The sequence below is a fragment of the Heterodontus francisci genome, chromosome 18 (assembly GCF_036365525.1).
Source record: "Heterodontus francisci isolate sHetFra1 chromosome 18, sHetFra1.hap1, whole genome shotgun sequence".
Taxonomy (NCBI): Eukaryota; Metazoa; Chordata; class Chondrichthyes; order Heterodontiformes; family Heterodontidae; genus Heterodontus; species Heterodontus francisci.
Window position 1 is genome coordinate 29,005,788 of NC_090388.1, and position 19,146 is coordinate 29,024,933.

The 19,146-nt window shown below is 47.3% G+C and overlaps 1 protein-coding gene across 2 annotated transcripts in view; it reads right to left on the minus strand.

The window, feature by feature from the left end:
- The window catches only part of acss3 (acyl-CoA synthetase short chain family member 3), a 128,647-nt gene that overhangs the window by 22,488 nt on the left and 87,013 nt on the right, over nt 1-19,146 (minus strand). The window contains exon 10 of one of the 2 annotated variants that reach the window (XM_068050454.1): nt 6,621-6,716. The exons of the other annotated variant lie outside the window; for it this stretch is intronic. Within the exon in view, the coding sequence (XP_067906555.1) occupies nt 6,621-6,716 (96 nt within the window). The remainder of the gene's footprint in view (nt 1-6,620; nt 6,717-19,146) is intronic. 2 annotated transcript variants of the gene reach the window in all.

Here is a 19,146-nt window from a genome sequence, read left to right on the forward strand (position 1 = left end):
CAGAACTGCCGGGTATTTGAACTGACCTTTTTGGTATATATTGTAACTCTAAAGATTGTTAATGAGTTCCATTAATATACAATGGCAGAAATTTAACAAGGAGGCAGTGGGCCCACTCACCGGCTGGAAAGTCGTGAGCAAGCCCACCTCCACCGGCCCTGGAATGTATGACTGTATTTTACCGTCTTCAGGCAGTTAATTGCCTGAGGTCGTGGCTTCCGCCCCTCTAAGGCAAGATGCGCCGTCTCCAAGAGCTGCTGACCAATCAGAGGGCTAGCACCTCTTCAGTCTCAGAAGTGCCGCCGGGAGCAGTAGCCACTGCTGGGGCTGCAGGAGCAGGTATCGAGGATGCCCCGGAGTGCAGTTAAGTGGGGTCGGGGATTGCCAGGGCCAATCAGGCAGGCCTCAGTGAAGGGTTGAGGGCTCAATTGTGAGGACAGAGGAGGGTTTCCGGCGTGTGGCACTTGCCGCTGGGGGGGGCCCTCCATGGACACAGGATGCCCAATCAGAAGGGAACTCCCCCACCCCCCCGATGGCCACAGGGAAGACACCAGATTTTATTGGGCAGCCTCCTAAGGTGGCAAAGTGCCCACACGTCACTAGTAAAATACCGGTGGCGGCGGTAAGTGACCATTAATTAGCCACTTAAGGGCCTCAACTAACCCAAGGGCAGGCGAGTCACCATCCCCATCCCACCCAATTTTTGCCAGACATTAGCCAACATCTTTGCTTACTTCATTTAGATACTGGAGCCCTGAAATTGCAGAACTTAGTTCACTCAGTGGGAATAGAATTTGGAGAATTGGACACGGAGGTTAGGGCATCTGATTCACATTACCGCATCAGTACTTCGGATTTTCAGACCTTTAATGTAAATAGCGGCAAAATTGGGAGCATTGACTTTTGTGGCCAATTTTCCAATCTATACTTCTGCCAAGAAAGGCTCTGCTCTGCGACTGGAGTAATGCAATTCCAGGACTTGGATGTCAAAAAAGCCTCCAGAGACTGAAATTTCTGTGAACCATGTTATCTTGTGAATGCTTAACATGTGTGCATCAAAATCTATTTCAGAAGAGACTTTGACCTGATTATTTCAAATGTCTCTAGTAAAGCTGCTTCAGTACAGCTACAACACTGACACCCAGCAGTGTGGAAAATTGCCCAGGTATGTATATAAAAGGTAGGACAAATCCAACCTGGCCTTATTAGTCTAATCTCAATCATCAGCAAAGTGATAACAAGCAGCATTTTCTAACTACCTGCTTATGATGCTTAGTATGGGTTTTGCCAGGACCATTTGCCATTTGGTTCCAGACCTCATTACAGCCTTGGTTGAAACATGAATGCAAAAGCTGAACTCCAGAGGTAGTGAGAGTGACTGCACTCAAAACCAAGACAACATCCAATCATGTGTGGCACCAAGAAGCCCTCGTAAGACAGAAGCTAATGGGGATCATCGCCAGTGTTTGCCATTATACCTGGTACAAAGGAAAATGGTTGGGGTTGTTAGAGGCTAATCACCTTAACTTTACAACATTACTGCTGGAGTTCCTCAGGGCAGCGTCTATGGCCGAATCATCTTCAGCTGTTTGATCAATGACCTTCCTTCTAGCATAAGGTCAAAAGTGAGGCTGTTTGCTGATGATTCCGTAGTGTTAAGCTTCAACTACAATTCCTCAGATAATGAAGCAATCCATGCCTACATGCAGCAGGACTTGCACATTAACCAGACACAAGCTGATAAGTGGAATACATAGGATTGAATAGATTATATGGCACAGAAACAAGCCATTCGGCCCAACCAGCCCAGCCCAGCATTTATGCTCCACTCGAGCCTCCTCTCATCTTTTCTCATCTAAATTATCATCATAACCCTCTATTCATTTTCCCTCATATTCTTATTTCGCTTTCCCCTAAATGCTTCTATACTATTTCCTTCGACAACTCCTTGTGGTAGTGAGTTCCACATTTTCACCATTCTTTGGTAAAGAAGTTTCATCTGAATTCCCTATTGGATTTCTTGGTGACTGTCTTACATTGATGGCTTCTAGTTATGCTCTTCCCTTATGCTCGGTAGCACCACTACTGACCGAGTCCTAAAGGACATAGCTGCTAGACTGGGTCTGCGGCAGGTGGGGAGGGAACCAACACGAGGGTAGGCAGTGGGGTAGTGGTATTATCACTGGACGAGTAACCCAGAAACCCAGGGTATTTCTCTGGGGACATGGGTTCAAATCCCACCAGAGCAGAAGGCGGAATTTGAATTTAATTAATAAATCTGGAATTGAAAGCTAGTCTAATGATGGCCTTGAAACCATTGTCGATTGTTGTAAAAACCCATCTGGTTCTGTAATGTCCTTTAGGGAAGGAAATCTGCTGTCCTTACCTGGTCTGGCCTACATGTGACTCCAGACCCACAACTCTTACATGCCGTCTGAAATGGCCCAGCAAGCCACTCAGTTGTACCTAACCGCTACGAAGTCAATAAAAAGGAATGAAACCGGACGGAACACCCAGCATCGACCTAGGCACCGGAAACGACAACGGCAAACCCAGCCCTGTCGACCCTGCAAAGTCCTCCTTACTAACATGTGGGGGCTTGTGCCAAAGTTGGGAGAGCTGTCCCACAGACTAGTCAAGGAACAGCCTGACATAGTCATACTCACGGAATCATAGCTTACAGACAATATCCCCAGACACTGCCATCACCATCCCCGGGCATGTCCTGTCCCACCGGCAGGACAGACCCACCAGAGGTGGTGGAACGGTGGTATACAGTCGGGAGGGAGTTGCCCAGGGAGTCCTCAACATTGACTCCAGACCCCATGAAGTCTCATGGCATCAGGTCAAACATGGGCAAGGAAACCTCCTACTGATTACCACCTACCGCCCTCCCTCAGCTGATGACTCCTCCATGTTGAGCACCATGTTGGAGGAAGCACTGAGGGTGGCAAGGGCACAAAATGTACTCTAGGCGGGGGACTTCAATGTTCATCACCAACAGTGGCTTGGTAGCACCACTACTGACCGAGCTGGCCGAGTCCTAAAGGACATAGCTGCTAGACTGGGTCTGCGGCAGGTGGTAAGGGAACCAACAAGAGGGAAAAACATACTTGACCTCGTCCTCACCAATCTGCCTGCCGCAGATGCTTCTGTCCTTGACAGTATTGGTAGGAGTGACCACCGCACAGTCCTTGTGGAAACGAAGTCCCGCCTTCACATTGAGGATACCGTCCATCGTGTTTTGTGGCACTGCCACCGTGCTAAATGGGATAGCTTTTGAACAGATCTAGCAATGCAAAACTGGGCATCCATGAGGTGCTGTGGGCTATCAGCAGCAGCAGAATTGTACTCTACCACAATCTGTAACCTCATGGCCTGGCATATCCCCCACTCTACCATTACCATCAAGCCAGGAGACCAACCCTGGTTCAATGAAGAGTGCAGGAGGTCATGCCAGGAGCAGCACCAGGCATACCTCAAAATGAGGTGTCAACCTGGTGAAGCTACAACACAGGACTATCTGCGTGCCAAACTGCGTAAGCAGCATGCGATAGACAGAGCTAAGTGATCCCATAACCAACAGATCAGATATAAGCTCTGCAGTCCTGCCACATCCAGCCGTGAATGGTGGTGGACAATTAAACAACTAACTGGAGGAGGTGGATCCACAAATATCCCCATCCTCAATGATGGGGAGCCCAGCACATCAGTGCGAAAGATAAGGCTGAAGCATTTGCAACAATCTTCAGCCAGACGTGCCGAGTTGGTGATCCATCTCGGCCTCCTCCTGAAATCCCCAGAATCACAGTTGTCAGACTTCAGCCAATTCGATTCACTCCGCATGATATCAAGAAACGACTGAAGGCACTGGATACTGCAAGGCTATGGGCCCTGACAATATTCCGGCAATAGTACTGAAGACCTGTGCTCCAGAATTTGCCGTGCCCTAGCCAAGCTGTTCCAGTACAGCTACAACACTGGAATCTACCTCCAATGTGGAAAATTGCCCAGGTATGTCCTGTACACAAAAAGCAGGACAAGTCCAACCCAGCCAATTACCGCCCCATCAGCCTACTCTCAATCATCAGTAAAGTGATGGAAGGTGTCATCAACAGTGCCATCAAGCGTCACTTGCTTAGCAATAACCTGCTCAGTGACGCTCAGTTTGGGTTCCGCCAGGGCCTCTCAGCTCCTGACCTCATTACAGCCTTGGTTCAAACATGGACAAAAGAGCTAACTCAAGAGGTGAGGTGAGAGTGACTGCCCTTGACATCAAAGCAGCATTTGACCGACTATGGCATCAAGGAGCCCGAGCAAAACTGAGGTCAATGGGAATCAGGGGGAAAACCCTCCGCTGGCTGGAGTCATACCTAGCGCAAAGGAAGATGGTTGTGGTTGTTGGAGGTCAATCATCTGAGCTCCTGGACATCACTGCAGGAGTTCCTCAGGGTAGTGTCCTAGGCCCTACCATCTTCAGCTGTTTCATCAATGACCTACCTTCAATCATAAGGTCAGAAGTGGGGATGTTCGCTGATGATTGCACAATGTTCAGCACCATTCGTGACTCCTCAGATACTGAAGCAGTCCGTGTAGAAATGCAGCAAGACCTGGACAATATCCAGTCTTGGGCTGATAAGTGGCAAGTAACATTCGCGCCACACAAGTGCCAGGCAATGACCATCTCCAACAAGAGAGAATCTAACCATCTCCCCTTGACATTCAACGGCATTACAATCACTGAGACCCCACTATCAACATCCTACGGGCCACCATTGACCAGAAACTGAACTGGAATAGCCATATAAATACCGTGGCTATGACAGCAGGTCAGAGGCTGGGAATCCTGAGGCGAGTAACTCACCTCCTGACTCCCCAAAGCCTGTCCACCATCTACAAGGCACAAGTCAGGAGTGTGATGGAATACTCTCTACTTGCCTGGATGGGTGCAGCTCCAACAACACTCAAGAAGCTCGACACCATCCAGGACAAAGCAGCCCGCTTGATTGGCACTCCATCTACAAACATTCACTCCCTTCACTACCGACGCACAGTGGCAGCAGTGTGTACCATCTACAAGATGCACTGCAGCAATGCACCGGCTCCTTAGACAGCACCTTCCAAACCCACGACCTCTACCAACTAGAAGGATAAGGGCAGCAAATACATGGGAACACCACCATCTGCAAGTTCCCCTCCAAGTCACACACCATCCTGACTTGGAACTATATCGCCGTTACTTCATTATCGCTGGGTCAAAATCCTGGAACTCCCTTCCTAACAGCACTGTGGGTGTACCTACCCCAAATGGACGGCAGCGGTTCAAGAAGGCAGCTCACCACCAGCTTCTCAAGGGCAATTAAGGATGGGCAATAAATGCTGACCTCTGTATCCATTTGTGAATAATATTTGTGCCTCACGGACAGAGGCAATAACCATCTCTCACAGAAGAGAGTCTAACCACCTCCCCCTGACTGTCTATGGCATTACCATCACTGAATCCCCCACCATCAACATCCTGTGGTACTGGGGTTGTGCGGAGGAGGGGGGGGGGGTGTGGGGGGGGGGGGGGGCGGGTGGTGTTGGTGGTCACTGTTTATCAGAAACTCAACTGGACCAGCCATGTCTACTAGAGAGCAGGTCAGAGGCTATGTATTCTGTGACAAGTGGCTCACCTCATAACTACTACCTGTAAAGCTGCAGCGGCAACAACAATGAAGAAGCTTGACACCATCCAGGGCTATCTGTTTGATTGGTACTCCAGTCACTAGCTTGGGCATCCACTCCTTCCTCCAGCAGAGTACCGTAACTACAGTATATACCATCTACCAGGATGCACTGCAGCAAGTTGCCAAGGCTTCTTCAGCAGCACCTTCCAAACCGGCGACATCATCACTTAGAAGGACAAGGGCAACGGGTGCATGGGGAGCACCATCTCCTCCAAGTCACACAACATCCTGACTTGAAAATGTATCACCATTCCTTCATCATTGCTAGGTCAAATTCCTTGAACTCCTTACCTAATAACATAATGGGAGTACCCTCACCCCACGATTCAAGAAATTATCGAACTACCACTTTCTCAAGGGCAACTACAGATGAGCAATCAATGCTGGTCTTGCCAATGCTGCCTGTATTCCAAGAATTATTTTTTAAAATGACTAATGTCTCAGATGAAATAGTGAAGAGAGAGGGATATAAACATATTAATGCATTCATGCAAGAAAATAATCCACAATAATTTCCAGGCTTTTGCCTGTTGGTAAATACCTTCTTTATCATCTGGATGCAAGGGTGGTGAGACCCATTCTGTAAATAACTTTAGCACCAAAGTAATTATTTACATGAGTTTCACCCACAAAATAGATGGCCAAGAATGAACATTCTGCATTTAATAAAAAGGTTGTGAAGGAATCTTATCTACAGTGTGGAAGAAGGCAAATTCAATGCAAAATTACTGTGATATTTCAAAGTATTAACCTTTTGAAATGCCTACTGGTGAAAGCTTTGCATTTGCTGTTTGGTGTCAACCTCCATTCAGATAAATTTTAGCACACAAAAAGTCACACTATGGGAACAGTTTAGCAACAAATGTAAGAAGATATAATATATCACGATACCATTATATCCTGGTACAGGTTTTCCAGCTTGTCCTGGGGGGGGATTTTGAGAATTTCCCAGGCCTACACAAGATGCACTTACTGGAGATCCAGTTTCTGTTTAAAATACAAAAACTATGGTGAACACAATTATATTATTCAGACAACTGTACTAATGCACAAGATTTTTTTCATTATTTAGGGAGTTAAACAGGTGTTAAATTTAATTCTCATCCTTGTTTTCAAATCCTCACCTAGCCCCTCTCTATCTCTGTAACTTCCTCCAGCCCTACAACCACCCCCCCACCCCCCCGAGATATCTGTGCTCCTCCAATTCAGATCTTTTAAGCATTCTTGATTTTAATCACTCCATCAGTGGCAGCCAGGCCCAAACTCTGGAATTACCTCCTTAAACCTCTCTGCCTCTCTTTCCTTCTTTAAAACACTTCTTAAAATCTACCTCTTTGGCCAAGATTTTTTGTCATCTGCCCTAATATTTCCTTTTGTGACTCGGTATCAAATTTTGTTTGATTACAATCCTGGGAAGCACCTTGGAACATTTTACTACGATAAAGGCACAATATAACTGCAAGTTGTTGCTGCAAGCCTAATGGGGAACTAATATAACATGAATAGAGGAAAGATTGTCAAGCTCATTCCTTCGACACCAATTTCCACTATAATGGACTCTACCTCTGCTTATTCAATCTCCTGGGCAGGATGGTTCAGCAAAATGCATTTCTTGTAAATATCTTTGTTGTTCCATTACCACACACCGCTCTGGTTCCCCAACCCACCATAATTGAGGAATATCAGCTAGAAATTATGGGCTGAATTTTATCAGCGCGCTGCCGCCATTTAAGCAGGGGCTCATTTAAATAGAGGGGGCGGCCACCGCGTCCCCGGCAATGGCGTCCGACGCCACCACGCAGGCGCCGCCACCATTTTTAATGGGCTTCCAGTTTTTAAGAGGACATTTAAGTGATTAAAAGGGCTGGTTCTTTAATAATTTAAATAAAGATTTGTCCACACCTGCAATCCCCTCTCCCACCATCCACCCACTGCCGCCCCCCATCAATGCACATACAGTCATTTCTTTGGCCTATCTCCCCCCAAAAAATTAGTTATCAGTAACAACCTTCCCCCCCCTGAACTTTATTCCCTTTGACCCTAAACCTCTTCCTACCATCCTCACACCCAATGAAAAAGGTTTTCCATGCTTCCCCCCACCTTCCCCAGTCTAGATAATTTTACTCCTTCCCCCTCCTCACCAGTGTCTCACCTCGGACCTCCGTATGAAGTTCCGAAGGCGCACGAGTTGCAATTGGCAGCGGTAAAATCGGCATGGGACGGCTGCAAAGTTAATTTGCATTTAATTACTACTCATTTAAATATTTAGATGAAGGCCCCGCTGCCAAGTGGCAGGAGGGCCGCACCAAGGCACCCCCCCCCCCCCCTCACTGGTAGTATGCATCGGGCCCTTCTTGACGTCGGGGGTCAAGGCGGGCCTCTCCTCACAGAATTTTACTGGCCCTGTCACCACAACCCATGGCGTCGAGGGTGTGGTAAAATTCAGCCCTATATTATATTCCAATGTGAGATGAGTATTGAATAAGTGTGAAGTGATCCACTTTGGTAAAAAAGGGTAGAGTACTTCTTAACTGGTGAGCGGTTGGGAAGTGCTGACGTCCAAAGAGACTTGGCTATCCTTGTTCATGAGTCACTAAAAGCTAGTATGCAGGTGCAGCAAGCAACTGGAAGGCAAATGGTATGTTAGCCTTCATTGCAATGGGATTTGAGTACAGGGGTAAAGATGTCTTGCTGAAATTGTATACAGCCTTGGTGAGCACCTGGAGTCTTGTGTACAGTTTTGGTCTCCTCATCTAAGGAAGGATATACTTGCCATAAAGGGAGTGCCACAGACATTCACCAGACTAATCCCTGGGATGGCGGGATTGTCTTATGAGGAACGATTGAAGAAACTGGGCCTGTATTCTCTGAAGTTTCAAAGAATGAGAGGTGATCTCATTGAAACTTACAACATTCTTACAGGGCGTGACAGGGTAGATGTGGATAGGATGTTTTCTCTGGCTGGTGAGTTTAGAACTAGGGGACACAATCTCAGAATAAGGGGCAGGCCATTTAACATGAGATGAGGAGGAATTTCTTTACTCAGGAATCTTTGGAATTCTCTATCTGAGAGGGCTGTGGAAGCCCAATCATTAAGCATGTTCAAGACAGAAATAGATAGATTTCTGGATACTAATGACATCAAGGGATATGGGGAGAGTGGGGAAAAATGGCGTAGAGGTAGATGATCAGCCATGATCTGTTTAAATGGTGGAGCAGGCTCGACGGGCCGAATGGCCTACTCCTGCTCCTGTTTCTTATGTTCCCATTCCTCTTGACTGGTTGCTTTACATCTTTCCTAGTTTTAGCAAAAGCTAAATCAATATTATTCACATTATTTCAGATGCACAATTATAAAAGAAGATATAGGATAGATATTTACCAGTAAAATAAACCCTGATATAATTTATTCACTTGATACAATTCTAATTCTAACTGGATCATGTATCTTTAAACGATGGTCTTTCAGTCTTAAAAATAAATCAAAATTCTGTTGACTGATATGCTCACACCATAGAATAAAAATTCTCCTGATGGGATTAGCAGTGCAAAAATGGAGCATGGCATCACATCTGCCCAACTTAACACCCGCCCATTTCTGCCTTAGGTTCTGGGTCAACACTAAGTTAAATACTCAGGCGGAGTACGCACAAGGAGAGGTTAGAATTGGTACTGTACATATTTAAAGGCATGCAGCAGCCTCTTAGAATAAATCTTGGCCAACAATTTATCTTGCAAGATGAAGTCACTAAAGAGTTCAGTAGCACAGTGCAAATGAAATAGACCATGACAGCAGCAGAACAACTAGATTCTGTGATGCAGCTACAGATGGATCTCCTTGGTACCTTCCCATATTTCAGCCATATGCTAATCCTGAGAGGTCACCACAAGTTGTAGTGCAGCCTCCAGTACCCACAGAATTTGAAGAGGGAAGAACTGGTCCTGAAGAGAACTGCAATAGTTAGGCGCTATACCATGGAGATGAACCAAAGATGGATGCCACTAATTATTTCCTCTCAACCTGCTCCATTTATGGAGTTGCCCCATGAAAACATACAGACAACAAATTGCTCCCTCAATGCTCACCATCTATAACCATGCAACAGCCGGGCACATCTTCAAACTACAACTTACCCCTCTCACATTTGCCAAACTCACTTCTTGAAAAGGGCTGTACACCAAACACATTTGCAATATACCTCTATGAAATATGTGGTCATTAATTCATGCATACTGAGATGCCCCGCAGTTGTTTGGTTGTCACTGTATAAGCTTTTCTATCTTAATTTGTAAAGAAAGATTGTAACTGAACCACCCAGACAAAAGGTTTCAGGATCTGTGTTGAATTATCAAATCTCAGCTGAAGTGGCAGTAGGGGGTTCCATATTGACCTAATACCCCCAGTTACAGAGAGAAAGATCAGCCAGAGTTCTCAGTCTTGATCACTATCCAGATCAGAAAAGGCTGCTGTTTACCAACTATGTTCATTAACTTACAAACATTCCTAAACCTTCCCCCATGAAACCTATTGGATAATGCTCCACTGTCAGTCTTGTGAATCCTTCCTTTCAGAGCTGGCCTGCTTGTGCTCCATTAAGCTCTCTGACAGATGGATAGTGATAGTAAGCCATGGACCTTCATTGGCTTTACTGTGATGAACATTCGGCACAGTAACATGCACAATAGCAATGCATGTACTCATTTCTTTAAAAAAAGATTTTGACCTTGTACTAGCCATTTTAGTTCTCCTTCACCCATTTTCTTTTAAACCAGACTCTAAGACATCCCCAGTCTTTCTTATTCATATAACACCACTGCCCTTCTCCCTTTCTGGTCATAAGTTCAAGAACTTTCCTTATACTGATTCTTAAAATCAAAATCTTCTGACGATTATTAAAGGGGCACAGGCATAGGGGGGGTTTTTGGGCAGGCTCAGTTTCGATTCTGTGAAATTGCATTTAGCTGTCTGTTGGCTGTCTGAGATGGCGTGTTCTAGGACTTTCCAATTGTTTATCTTAAATTAAATTTTACATAAATCAAAAAGTAAAAAACATTTTGGTTCCAAACAAAATCAATGGAATGATAACATGATTGCTTTGTTACACATTTTTCTTAAAATCCTCTACACCAGCAGGCATGACAAAACCATCTACATCTCCAGTAGGAAAGATTGGTGTGAGTATTGGCAGGAGGGAAGTTCCTCTGAAACTGCAGATAGGGAACATTGCTAATGCACTGTAGGTATATTGATATCTTCTGCAATTTGAGGTAATAAACGTAACAATTTAACGTAATAAAACATCCTGATGAGGGCAAGTAAAGGGTTAAGAGTAAGTTAGTTTTATGAAAAAGAAAAGCTCAGAAAGAATATATAGCAGGGTCATACAAACAACAGGAGTCGACAAGAGAGAGAAGTATAACAGGAAGCCTGACACAACTACAATTGTAATAAGTACTGACTACACACTAAAACGGGATGTGGACCCTTGTCACGAGACTTGCTGAGGTTGCAGAAAGGAAAGCTACAGAATTGTCTAATTACCTGTTTTCGCGCTTTCAAATAGTAGAATGTTGTAACCATTGTGCACATGCTTTTAACTGTGATTGGATAAGAATTAAAGATGCATTGTAATCAATATAACGCGTAGATAATGATTGGTCATTAATGAAGTAATGCTTTGTATGCTAATTGGGGAAGGGGTCAACAGAAATGTATAATAGTCAATGTCTGTGGATGTTCGGGGAGTCCGTCCTCAATCACTGATTGAGTTACGGCTCCCCTGCATATGCTTGAGTAAACCGGTGAAAGCGAATTTCTGTCTTGTCTGTTTGCTGCATAGTGAGGAGAGGAGAAAACTTCTGCAACAATCCCAAGGTGGTTCACAGTAGCATTATAAAACAAAATATCACACCGAGTCACATGAGGAGATATTAGGTCAGATGATCAAAGGCTTGGTCAAAGAGGCAGGTTTTAAGGCATGTCTTAAAGGAGGAAGATGAGGTAGAGAGTTGGAGAGGTATAGAGAGGGAATTCTAGAATTTAGGTCCTAGGCAACTGAAGGCACCGCCACCTTTGGTGATGAAATTAAAATCGGGAATGCTCAACAGGCCAGAATCATATCAGTGCAGATATCTCAGAAGGTTGTGGGGCTGGAGGAGATTACAGAGATAGGGAGGGGTGAGGCCATGGAGGGATTTGAAAACAAGGATGAAAAGTTTGAAATTAAAGCGTTGTTTGACCGGGAGCCAATTTAGGTCAGCAAGCACAGGAATGATAGGTGAACAGGTGTGGTGTGAGTTAAGACATGGGCAGCAGAGTTTTGGATGACCTCAAGTTTACAGAGAGTAGAATGTGGGAGACCAGCCAGCAGTGCTTTGAAATAGTCAAGTCTAGAGGTAACAAAGGCATAACTAAGGGTTTCAGCAGTGAATGAGCTGAGGCAGGGGTAGACAATAATTGAATTTATTAGTTAATTGACTTTAAATTCCACCAGCTGCCATTTGAACCCGTGTCTCCATGGCATTAGCCTGGGCCTCTGGACTTCAAGTTCAGTGACATTACCACTATGCCACCATCTCCCAACAACAGTAGCAACAGTAGAGGAGTTGAGGGAGGTAGAGCTGGGTTTCATCAGCGTACATGTGAAGACTAATGCTGTGCTTTCGGATAATGTTGCTGAGGGACAGCATGTAGATGAGGAATAGGAGGGGGCTCAGGGTAGATCCTTGGGGGACACCAGAGATAATGGTGTGGGAGCAAGAGGATAAGCCATTGCAAGTGATACTCTAGCTATGATTAGATAGATAAGAATGGAAACAGGCAAGAGCAGTTCCACCCAGCTGGATGATGGCGGCGAGGCATTGAGGAGGACGGTGTGTCAAAGGCTGCAGACAGGTCGAGAAGGATGAGGAGGGATAATTTACCTTTGTCACATAGGGTGTCATTGGTAACTTTGATAAGAACCATTTCGGTACTATGGTAGGGCAGAAACCTCGATAAAGGGATTCAATCCTTGAGGGCCAGATTTTCAAAGCCCCCTTAGTACGGGAACAGCTGCAAGCGCAATTTGAATATCGCATTCTCGCAGGTCAGCACTGGATCTTGTAATGCTATTTTCAAAGTGTCGCCAGCAGGGAGGGAACAGGTCAGATGCATGCATGCAATTAAGTGCCTGTTGAGCTCAATAAAGAGCTCATTAACAGGATTGTCAATGTCAGTCAACAATTTCTAAAGGCTAGGAACTGGGAAAACAACATGTGGGAGTGGAATACAACAGGGTTATGAAAACATGAATAGTGTGGAGGACCATGAGGGCTATGGGAAGGGCTGATTAAATTAAAGCAGAGGTAACAAATAAAGCTCAGCTGCTTCAGATGTGCCTCAGTGTGGCTATTGCTGCAGCTGACAGAGTTGAATTTCTCAGTGGAGAGTTGCAGGAAATCGGGGAGGGACGTGAGGTATCACTGTGGCAGCTGGGGTTGGCAGGGAAAGGCCTGGTGCGGACACAAAGCCCAGCTGATCGAGTTCAGGTGGGAACAGGCTACTCTGACATTGCACAGAGCAGCCAAGATGAGCTGCAGCAGATGCAACCTCCTGGAAAGCAGGCGACCAGAGAAGCAGCAGGCAGCTGCAAGGGGAAGAAAGTGCTACCCATGACATTGGATGGACAGCCTAAGAGTCAGCTACCTGCAAGTGACAGAGCGCCAGTGCCGTAGCAGGCGGTTCTTCGAAAACAGGAAGCCTGTCTCCATACTAATTAAGGGTTTACCCATTTGAAAACTACAATCTGAATCAGCTTCCCACAGCAGGCAGGTTTCTGACCCAAAACCAGACCTGACTCCAGTTTCCCAACTCCACACTGAAAATCCAGCCCAGAGTTCCAGGAGAGATGAGCACAGATTTGAGAGGTGAAAACACGTTCAAGGACTTTGGACAGCAAAGGAAGGATGAAGATGGGGTGGTAGTTTGCAACAACAGTGGGATCAAAGGTTAGCTTTTTTGAGGAGAGGACTGCTGACAGCAGATTTAACGGAGAGAGGAACAGCACCTGAAGAGACACAACCGTTAACAATGTTGGTTAACATGGGGACCAGGAGGGGCAGTTGGGCAGTCAGCAGTTTAGCAAGAATAGGGTCGAGGGAGCAGGAGATGGATCTCATGGACAAGATAAGCTCAGAGAGGGCATGAGGGCAGATAGGATAGAAACTAGAGAAAGAGGTGAGCTTAGAGATAAGGTGGGAAGAACTTTGTGGGTAAATGGGAAGGAGGGATGCGGCAGAGGCTGCTGATCAGATGGTCTCGAACTTAGTGACAAAGAAGCCCATAAGCTCCTCACACATACTGTTGGAGGAGGTGGGAGAAGGGTTTAAGAAGACAGTCTGCAGTACAGAAAAAAGCCATGGGTTATCCATTCAATCCAAGATGATCCGGGAATAGTGAGAAGTTTTAACAGATGAGAACAGGACCAAAAAGTGCTTTATGTGGTCCAACCAGATCTGATAGTGGATGGCTAAACCAGTTGTCTGCCATATCCTTTCAAGTCTGCATGCCTTGGATTTAAGGCAGTGGAGATGAGGGCCGTACTGGGAGAATGGCCAGTGTGAGAAAGAGTAAAGGTTTTATTGAAGACAAAGGCATCAAAGCGGAGCAGAGGGTGCGGCTCATCAAAACTGTTGTGGTGAACAGAGGGCCAAAGGCTGGATAGTTGATTTTGAAAGTGCAGTTGTAAGTGAATTGGGGTATAGTTTTTTCCAGGGATGAATACAGAAGGAGGTAGTGTGGGGGCATGGAAGGGGGACATGGATGGAGAGTGATACAAGGAAGTAATCAAATATGGTCTTTTCTGTGACTGATACGATAGGACTAGCATGACCACGTGGGATGACAAGGGCAAGGGGGTGGCCGTGAATATGGGTTGGGGAGTTAACATGGAGGGAGAGATTTAGGGAAGATAAGAAGGCAGTGAACTTGGAGGAAACAGAGCATGACGAGTTGAGATGGAGGTTGAAATCACCGAGGCTGAGAAGTCCTTCGGTACAGAGGCTGACGGAGGAAAGTAGTGAAGATATCTCAGTGAGAACATTTTTATTGTACTTGGGAATGTGGTCCGGAATGAGGATTTTCAGTGAGAGGGGTGGCACAAGGTGAGGTGCTCAAAGGAGGAGTAAGTGCCAGAGGAGTAGGGAGTCAGGCCAAGATGTGATCTGCTGATAAGCACCACAGAGACAATCATGATGGGCAAGTGGTGGAAGATATAGCCAGGTGGGGAAAGGTCTCATCACACTTCAGTCAGGTTTCTGTCAAAGCTTCCAATGTATCTGCCCTCCTCTAGTTCTGGTTTCTTGAGCATCCCAATTTTAACTGCTCCACTACTGGTGGCCATACCTTCAGCTGCTAAGGCCCTAAGCTCTGGAATTCCCTCCCTAAATCTCTCTGCTTCTCTACCTCTCTTTTCTCCTTTAAGATGCTCCTCAAAATCTTTTGACCTAGCTTTTGGTCATCTGCCCCAATAATCCTTATGTGGCTCGGTATCAAATCTTGTTTGATAACGTTCCTGTTTTATTATGTTAAAAAGTCACTATATAAATGCATTAATTGCTGCTGTTGTCAATACACTGTCCCTCAGCACTGATCAAAAATCTGCAAAAAAAAAAACAACTTATTTACCGGATCTAAATTATAGTCATACTAAAATATATATAGCTAGACCTTGAAAAGTATATTGCCCTAAATTTCATGGGCTGTCAGAAATCTGTTGTAAAATAGTTGTGAGAACCACAGAGGAGGTGGAAAAGCAAGTGGATGCAAGAAATACTTGGTGGATGGCTATTTTAATGCGGGGCAGGAACGGTGTGCGAGGGGCCCGATGTATGCGGTGTGTTTGGATGAGATTTTAACCGCTGTGCCTCATTTTACTATTTGGCATCTGTCTTGCATCAGAAGCTCGCAAATACCGGAGACAGAGCAAGAGAGAGGAGCACGGCGGAAGCGGAGGTTTAAAAAGCACACCAAAAACCCAGAGTTGGAGACCAGAGACAGAGTGAGAGAGAGGAGCATGGCCGGAGCAGAGGTTTAAAAAGTGTGCCAAAATCCCAGAGTCGGGAGACCGGAGCACGGTGGGAGCAGAGGTTTAAAAAGAATGCCAAAAGCCCAGAGTCAGAGACCGGAGACAGACAGATCGAGAGAGAGTACGGCGGGAGCGGAGAGAGAGAGAGAGAGAGAGGAGCATGGCAGGAGCAGAGAGAGAGAGAGAGGAACACGGCGGGAGCAGAGAGAGAGAGAGAGAGAGAGGAACACGGCGGGAGCAGAGAGAGAGAGAGAGGAACACGGCGGGAGCAGAGAGAGAGAGAGAGGAACACGGCGGGAGCAGAGAGAGAGAGAGAGGAACACGGCGGGAGCAGAGAGAGAGAGAGAGAGGAACACGGCGGGAGCAGAGAGAGAGAGAGAGAGGAACACGGCGGGAGCAGAGAGAGAGAGAGGAGCACGGCGGGAGCAGAGCGAGAGAGAGAGAGGAACACGGCGGGAGCAGAGAGAGAGAGAGGAGCACGGCGGGAGCAGAGAGAGAGAGAGAGAGAGGAGCACGGCGGGAGCAGAGAGAGAGAGAGGAGCACGGCGGGAGCAGAGCGAGAGAGAGAGAGGAACACGGCGGAAGCAGAGAGAGAGAGAGGAGCACGGCGGGAGCAGAGAGAGAGAGAGGAGCACGGCGGGAGCAGAGCGAGAGAGAGAGAGGAACACGGCGGGAGCAGAGAGAGAGAGAGGAGCACGGCGGGAGCAGAGAGAGAGAGAGAGGAGCACGGCGGGAGCAGAGAGAGAGAGAGAGAGAGAGAGAGAGAGGAACACGGCGGGAGCAGAGAGAGAGAGAGAGAGAGGAACACGGCGGGAGCAGAGAGAGAGAGAGAGAGAGGAACACGGCGGGAGCAGAGAGAGAGAGAGAGAGAGGAACACGGCGGGAGCAGAGAGAGAGAGAGAGAGGAACACGGCGGGAGCAGAGAGAGAGAGAGAGAGGAACACGGCGGGAGCAGAGAGAGAGAGAGAGAGGAACACGGCGGGAGCAGAGAGAGAGAGAGAGAGGAACACGGCGGGAGCAGAGAGAGAGAGAGAGAGGAACACGGCGGGAGCAGAGAGAGAGAGAGGAACACGGCGGGAGCAGAGAGAGAGAGAGAGAGGAACACGGCGGGAGCAGAGAGAGAGAGAGGAACACGGCGGGAGCAGAGAGAGAGAGAGAGGAACACGGCGGGAGCAGAGAGAGAGAGAGAGGAACACGGCGGGAGCAGAGAGAGAGAGAGAGGAACACGGCGGGAGCAGAGAGAGAGAGAGAGAGGAACACGGCGGGAGCAGAGAGAGAGAGAGAGGAACACGGCAGGAGCAGAGAGAGAGAGAGAGGAACACGGCGGGAGCAGAGAGAGAGAGAGAGGAACACGGCGGGAGCAGAGAGAGAGAGAGAGAGGAACACGGCGGGAGCAGAGAGAGAGAGAGAGGAACACGGCGGGAGCAGAGAGAGAGAGAGAGGAACACGGCGGGAGCAGAGAGAGAGAGAGAGAGGAACACGGCGGGAGCAGAGAGAGAGAGAGAGAGGAACACGGCGGGAGCAGAGAGAGAGAGAGAGGAACACGGCGGGAGCAGAGAGAGAGAGGAGCACGGCGGGAGCAGAGAGAGAGAGAGGAACACGGCGGGAGCAGAGAGAGAGAGGAGCACGGCGGGAGCAGAGAGAGAGAGGAGCACGGCGGGAGCAGAGAGAGAGAGGAGCACGGCGGGAGCAGAGAGAGAGAGGAGCACGGCGGGAGCAGAGAGAGAGAGGAGCACGGCGGGAGCAGAGAGAGAGAGGAGCACGGCGGGAGCAGAGAGAGAGAGGAGCACGGCGGGAGCAGAGAGAGAGAGGAGCACGGCGGGAGCAGAGAGAGAGAGAGGAACATGGCGGGAACAGAGAGAGAGAGAGGAACATGGCGGGAGCAGAGACAGAGAGGAACATGGCGGGAGAAGAGCAAGGAAAAAAATTGAAAAGTGACATCAGAGTGACACTACGATCAACAGTGAGAGCAGGGTAACAGTGAGCCGCCAGGGTGAGTATATAGGTAAACTTTTAATTTAATTTAAATCAAACATAGCATCAAACATCACAGGCAAGCAAGTAGGTGATTAGTTTGGGAAGGAGCTAGCTGTTTGGTAAGTGATTAAGGTCCATTCTAATCCTAATGTTTAAAATAGTAAAGGAACTAGTGGTAAGCTTAATAAAATACATTAAAAAAGGAAAATAAAATAAATAATTGAATAAATTAATTAAGTCGTTAATTAAAACACATTAAGGATGGCAGGACAGGTGATGTGCACAGCTGCAGCATGTGGGAGCTCCTGGATGCCAGTGCGATCCAGGGCAAACACGTCTGCAGTAAGTGTTTGCAGCTCGAAGGGCTTCGGCTCAGAGACATTGAACTGGAGTCCAAACTGCAGACTCTGCGACACATCATGGAGGGGGAAAGTTACCTGGACATTTTGCACCAGGAGGCAGTCATATCCCTTAGGATAGGGTTTTCTGATTTGGTCAGTGGTCAGGGACAGGAGAGTGTGGCTGCAGCTCAGGCAGGTAAGGGGACCCAGAGGGCAGGAGTGCAAGAGCCTCAGCCTTTGCGATTGTCCAACAGGTTTGAGGCTGTTTCAGCTTGTTTGGATGAGAGTGGGGGCTGCAGGGTGGATGAGCAACCTGACCATGGCACCATGATACAGGAAGCCATTCAAGTGGAGGGAGAAAAAAGGAATATAGTGGTAGTAGGGGACAGTATAGTTAGGGGGATTGTTCTCTGCAGCAAAGAGCGAGAGTCCAGACGGCTGCGTTGCCTGCCTGGTGCCAGGGTTCAGGACATCTGCTCAGGGCTGGAGAGGAACTTACAGTGGGAGGGGGAGGATCCAGTCATCATGGCCCATGTAGGTACCAATGACATAGGCAGGACAAGGAAAGAGGTTCTGCATTGTCAGCATGAGGAACTAGGTGCCAAATTAAGAAGCAGAACCTCAAAGGTAATAATCTCTGGATTATTACCCGAGCCATGTGCAAATTGGCAGAGGGCAAATAAGATGAGAGAAATTAATGCGTGGCTCAAAGACTGCTGTGGTAGAAGTGGGTTCCGGTTCGTGCGGCACTGGCACCAGTACTGGGGAAAGTGGTGGCTATACCGTTGGGACAGTCTATACCTGAACCATGCTGGGGCTGATGTTCTAGCGAGCCACATAACTAGGGAAGTAGAGAATGTTTTAAACTGAATAGTGGGGGCAAGGGATCGAATTTGGGAAAACATGGTAAATCAAGGAGTAGAGACAAGGCAAGAGAAAAATGCATTAATATGGGAAATGATAAAACAGACTGTGACAGGAAGGGACAGAGCGTACAAATCTAAGAGTAAATCAACAGATAAGGCGAGAGAT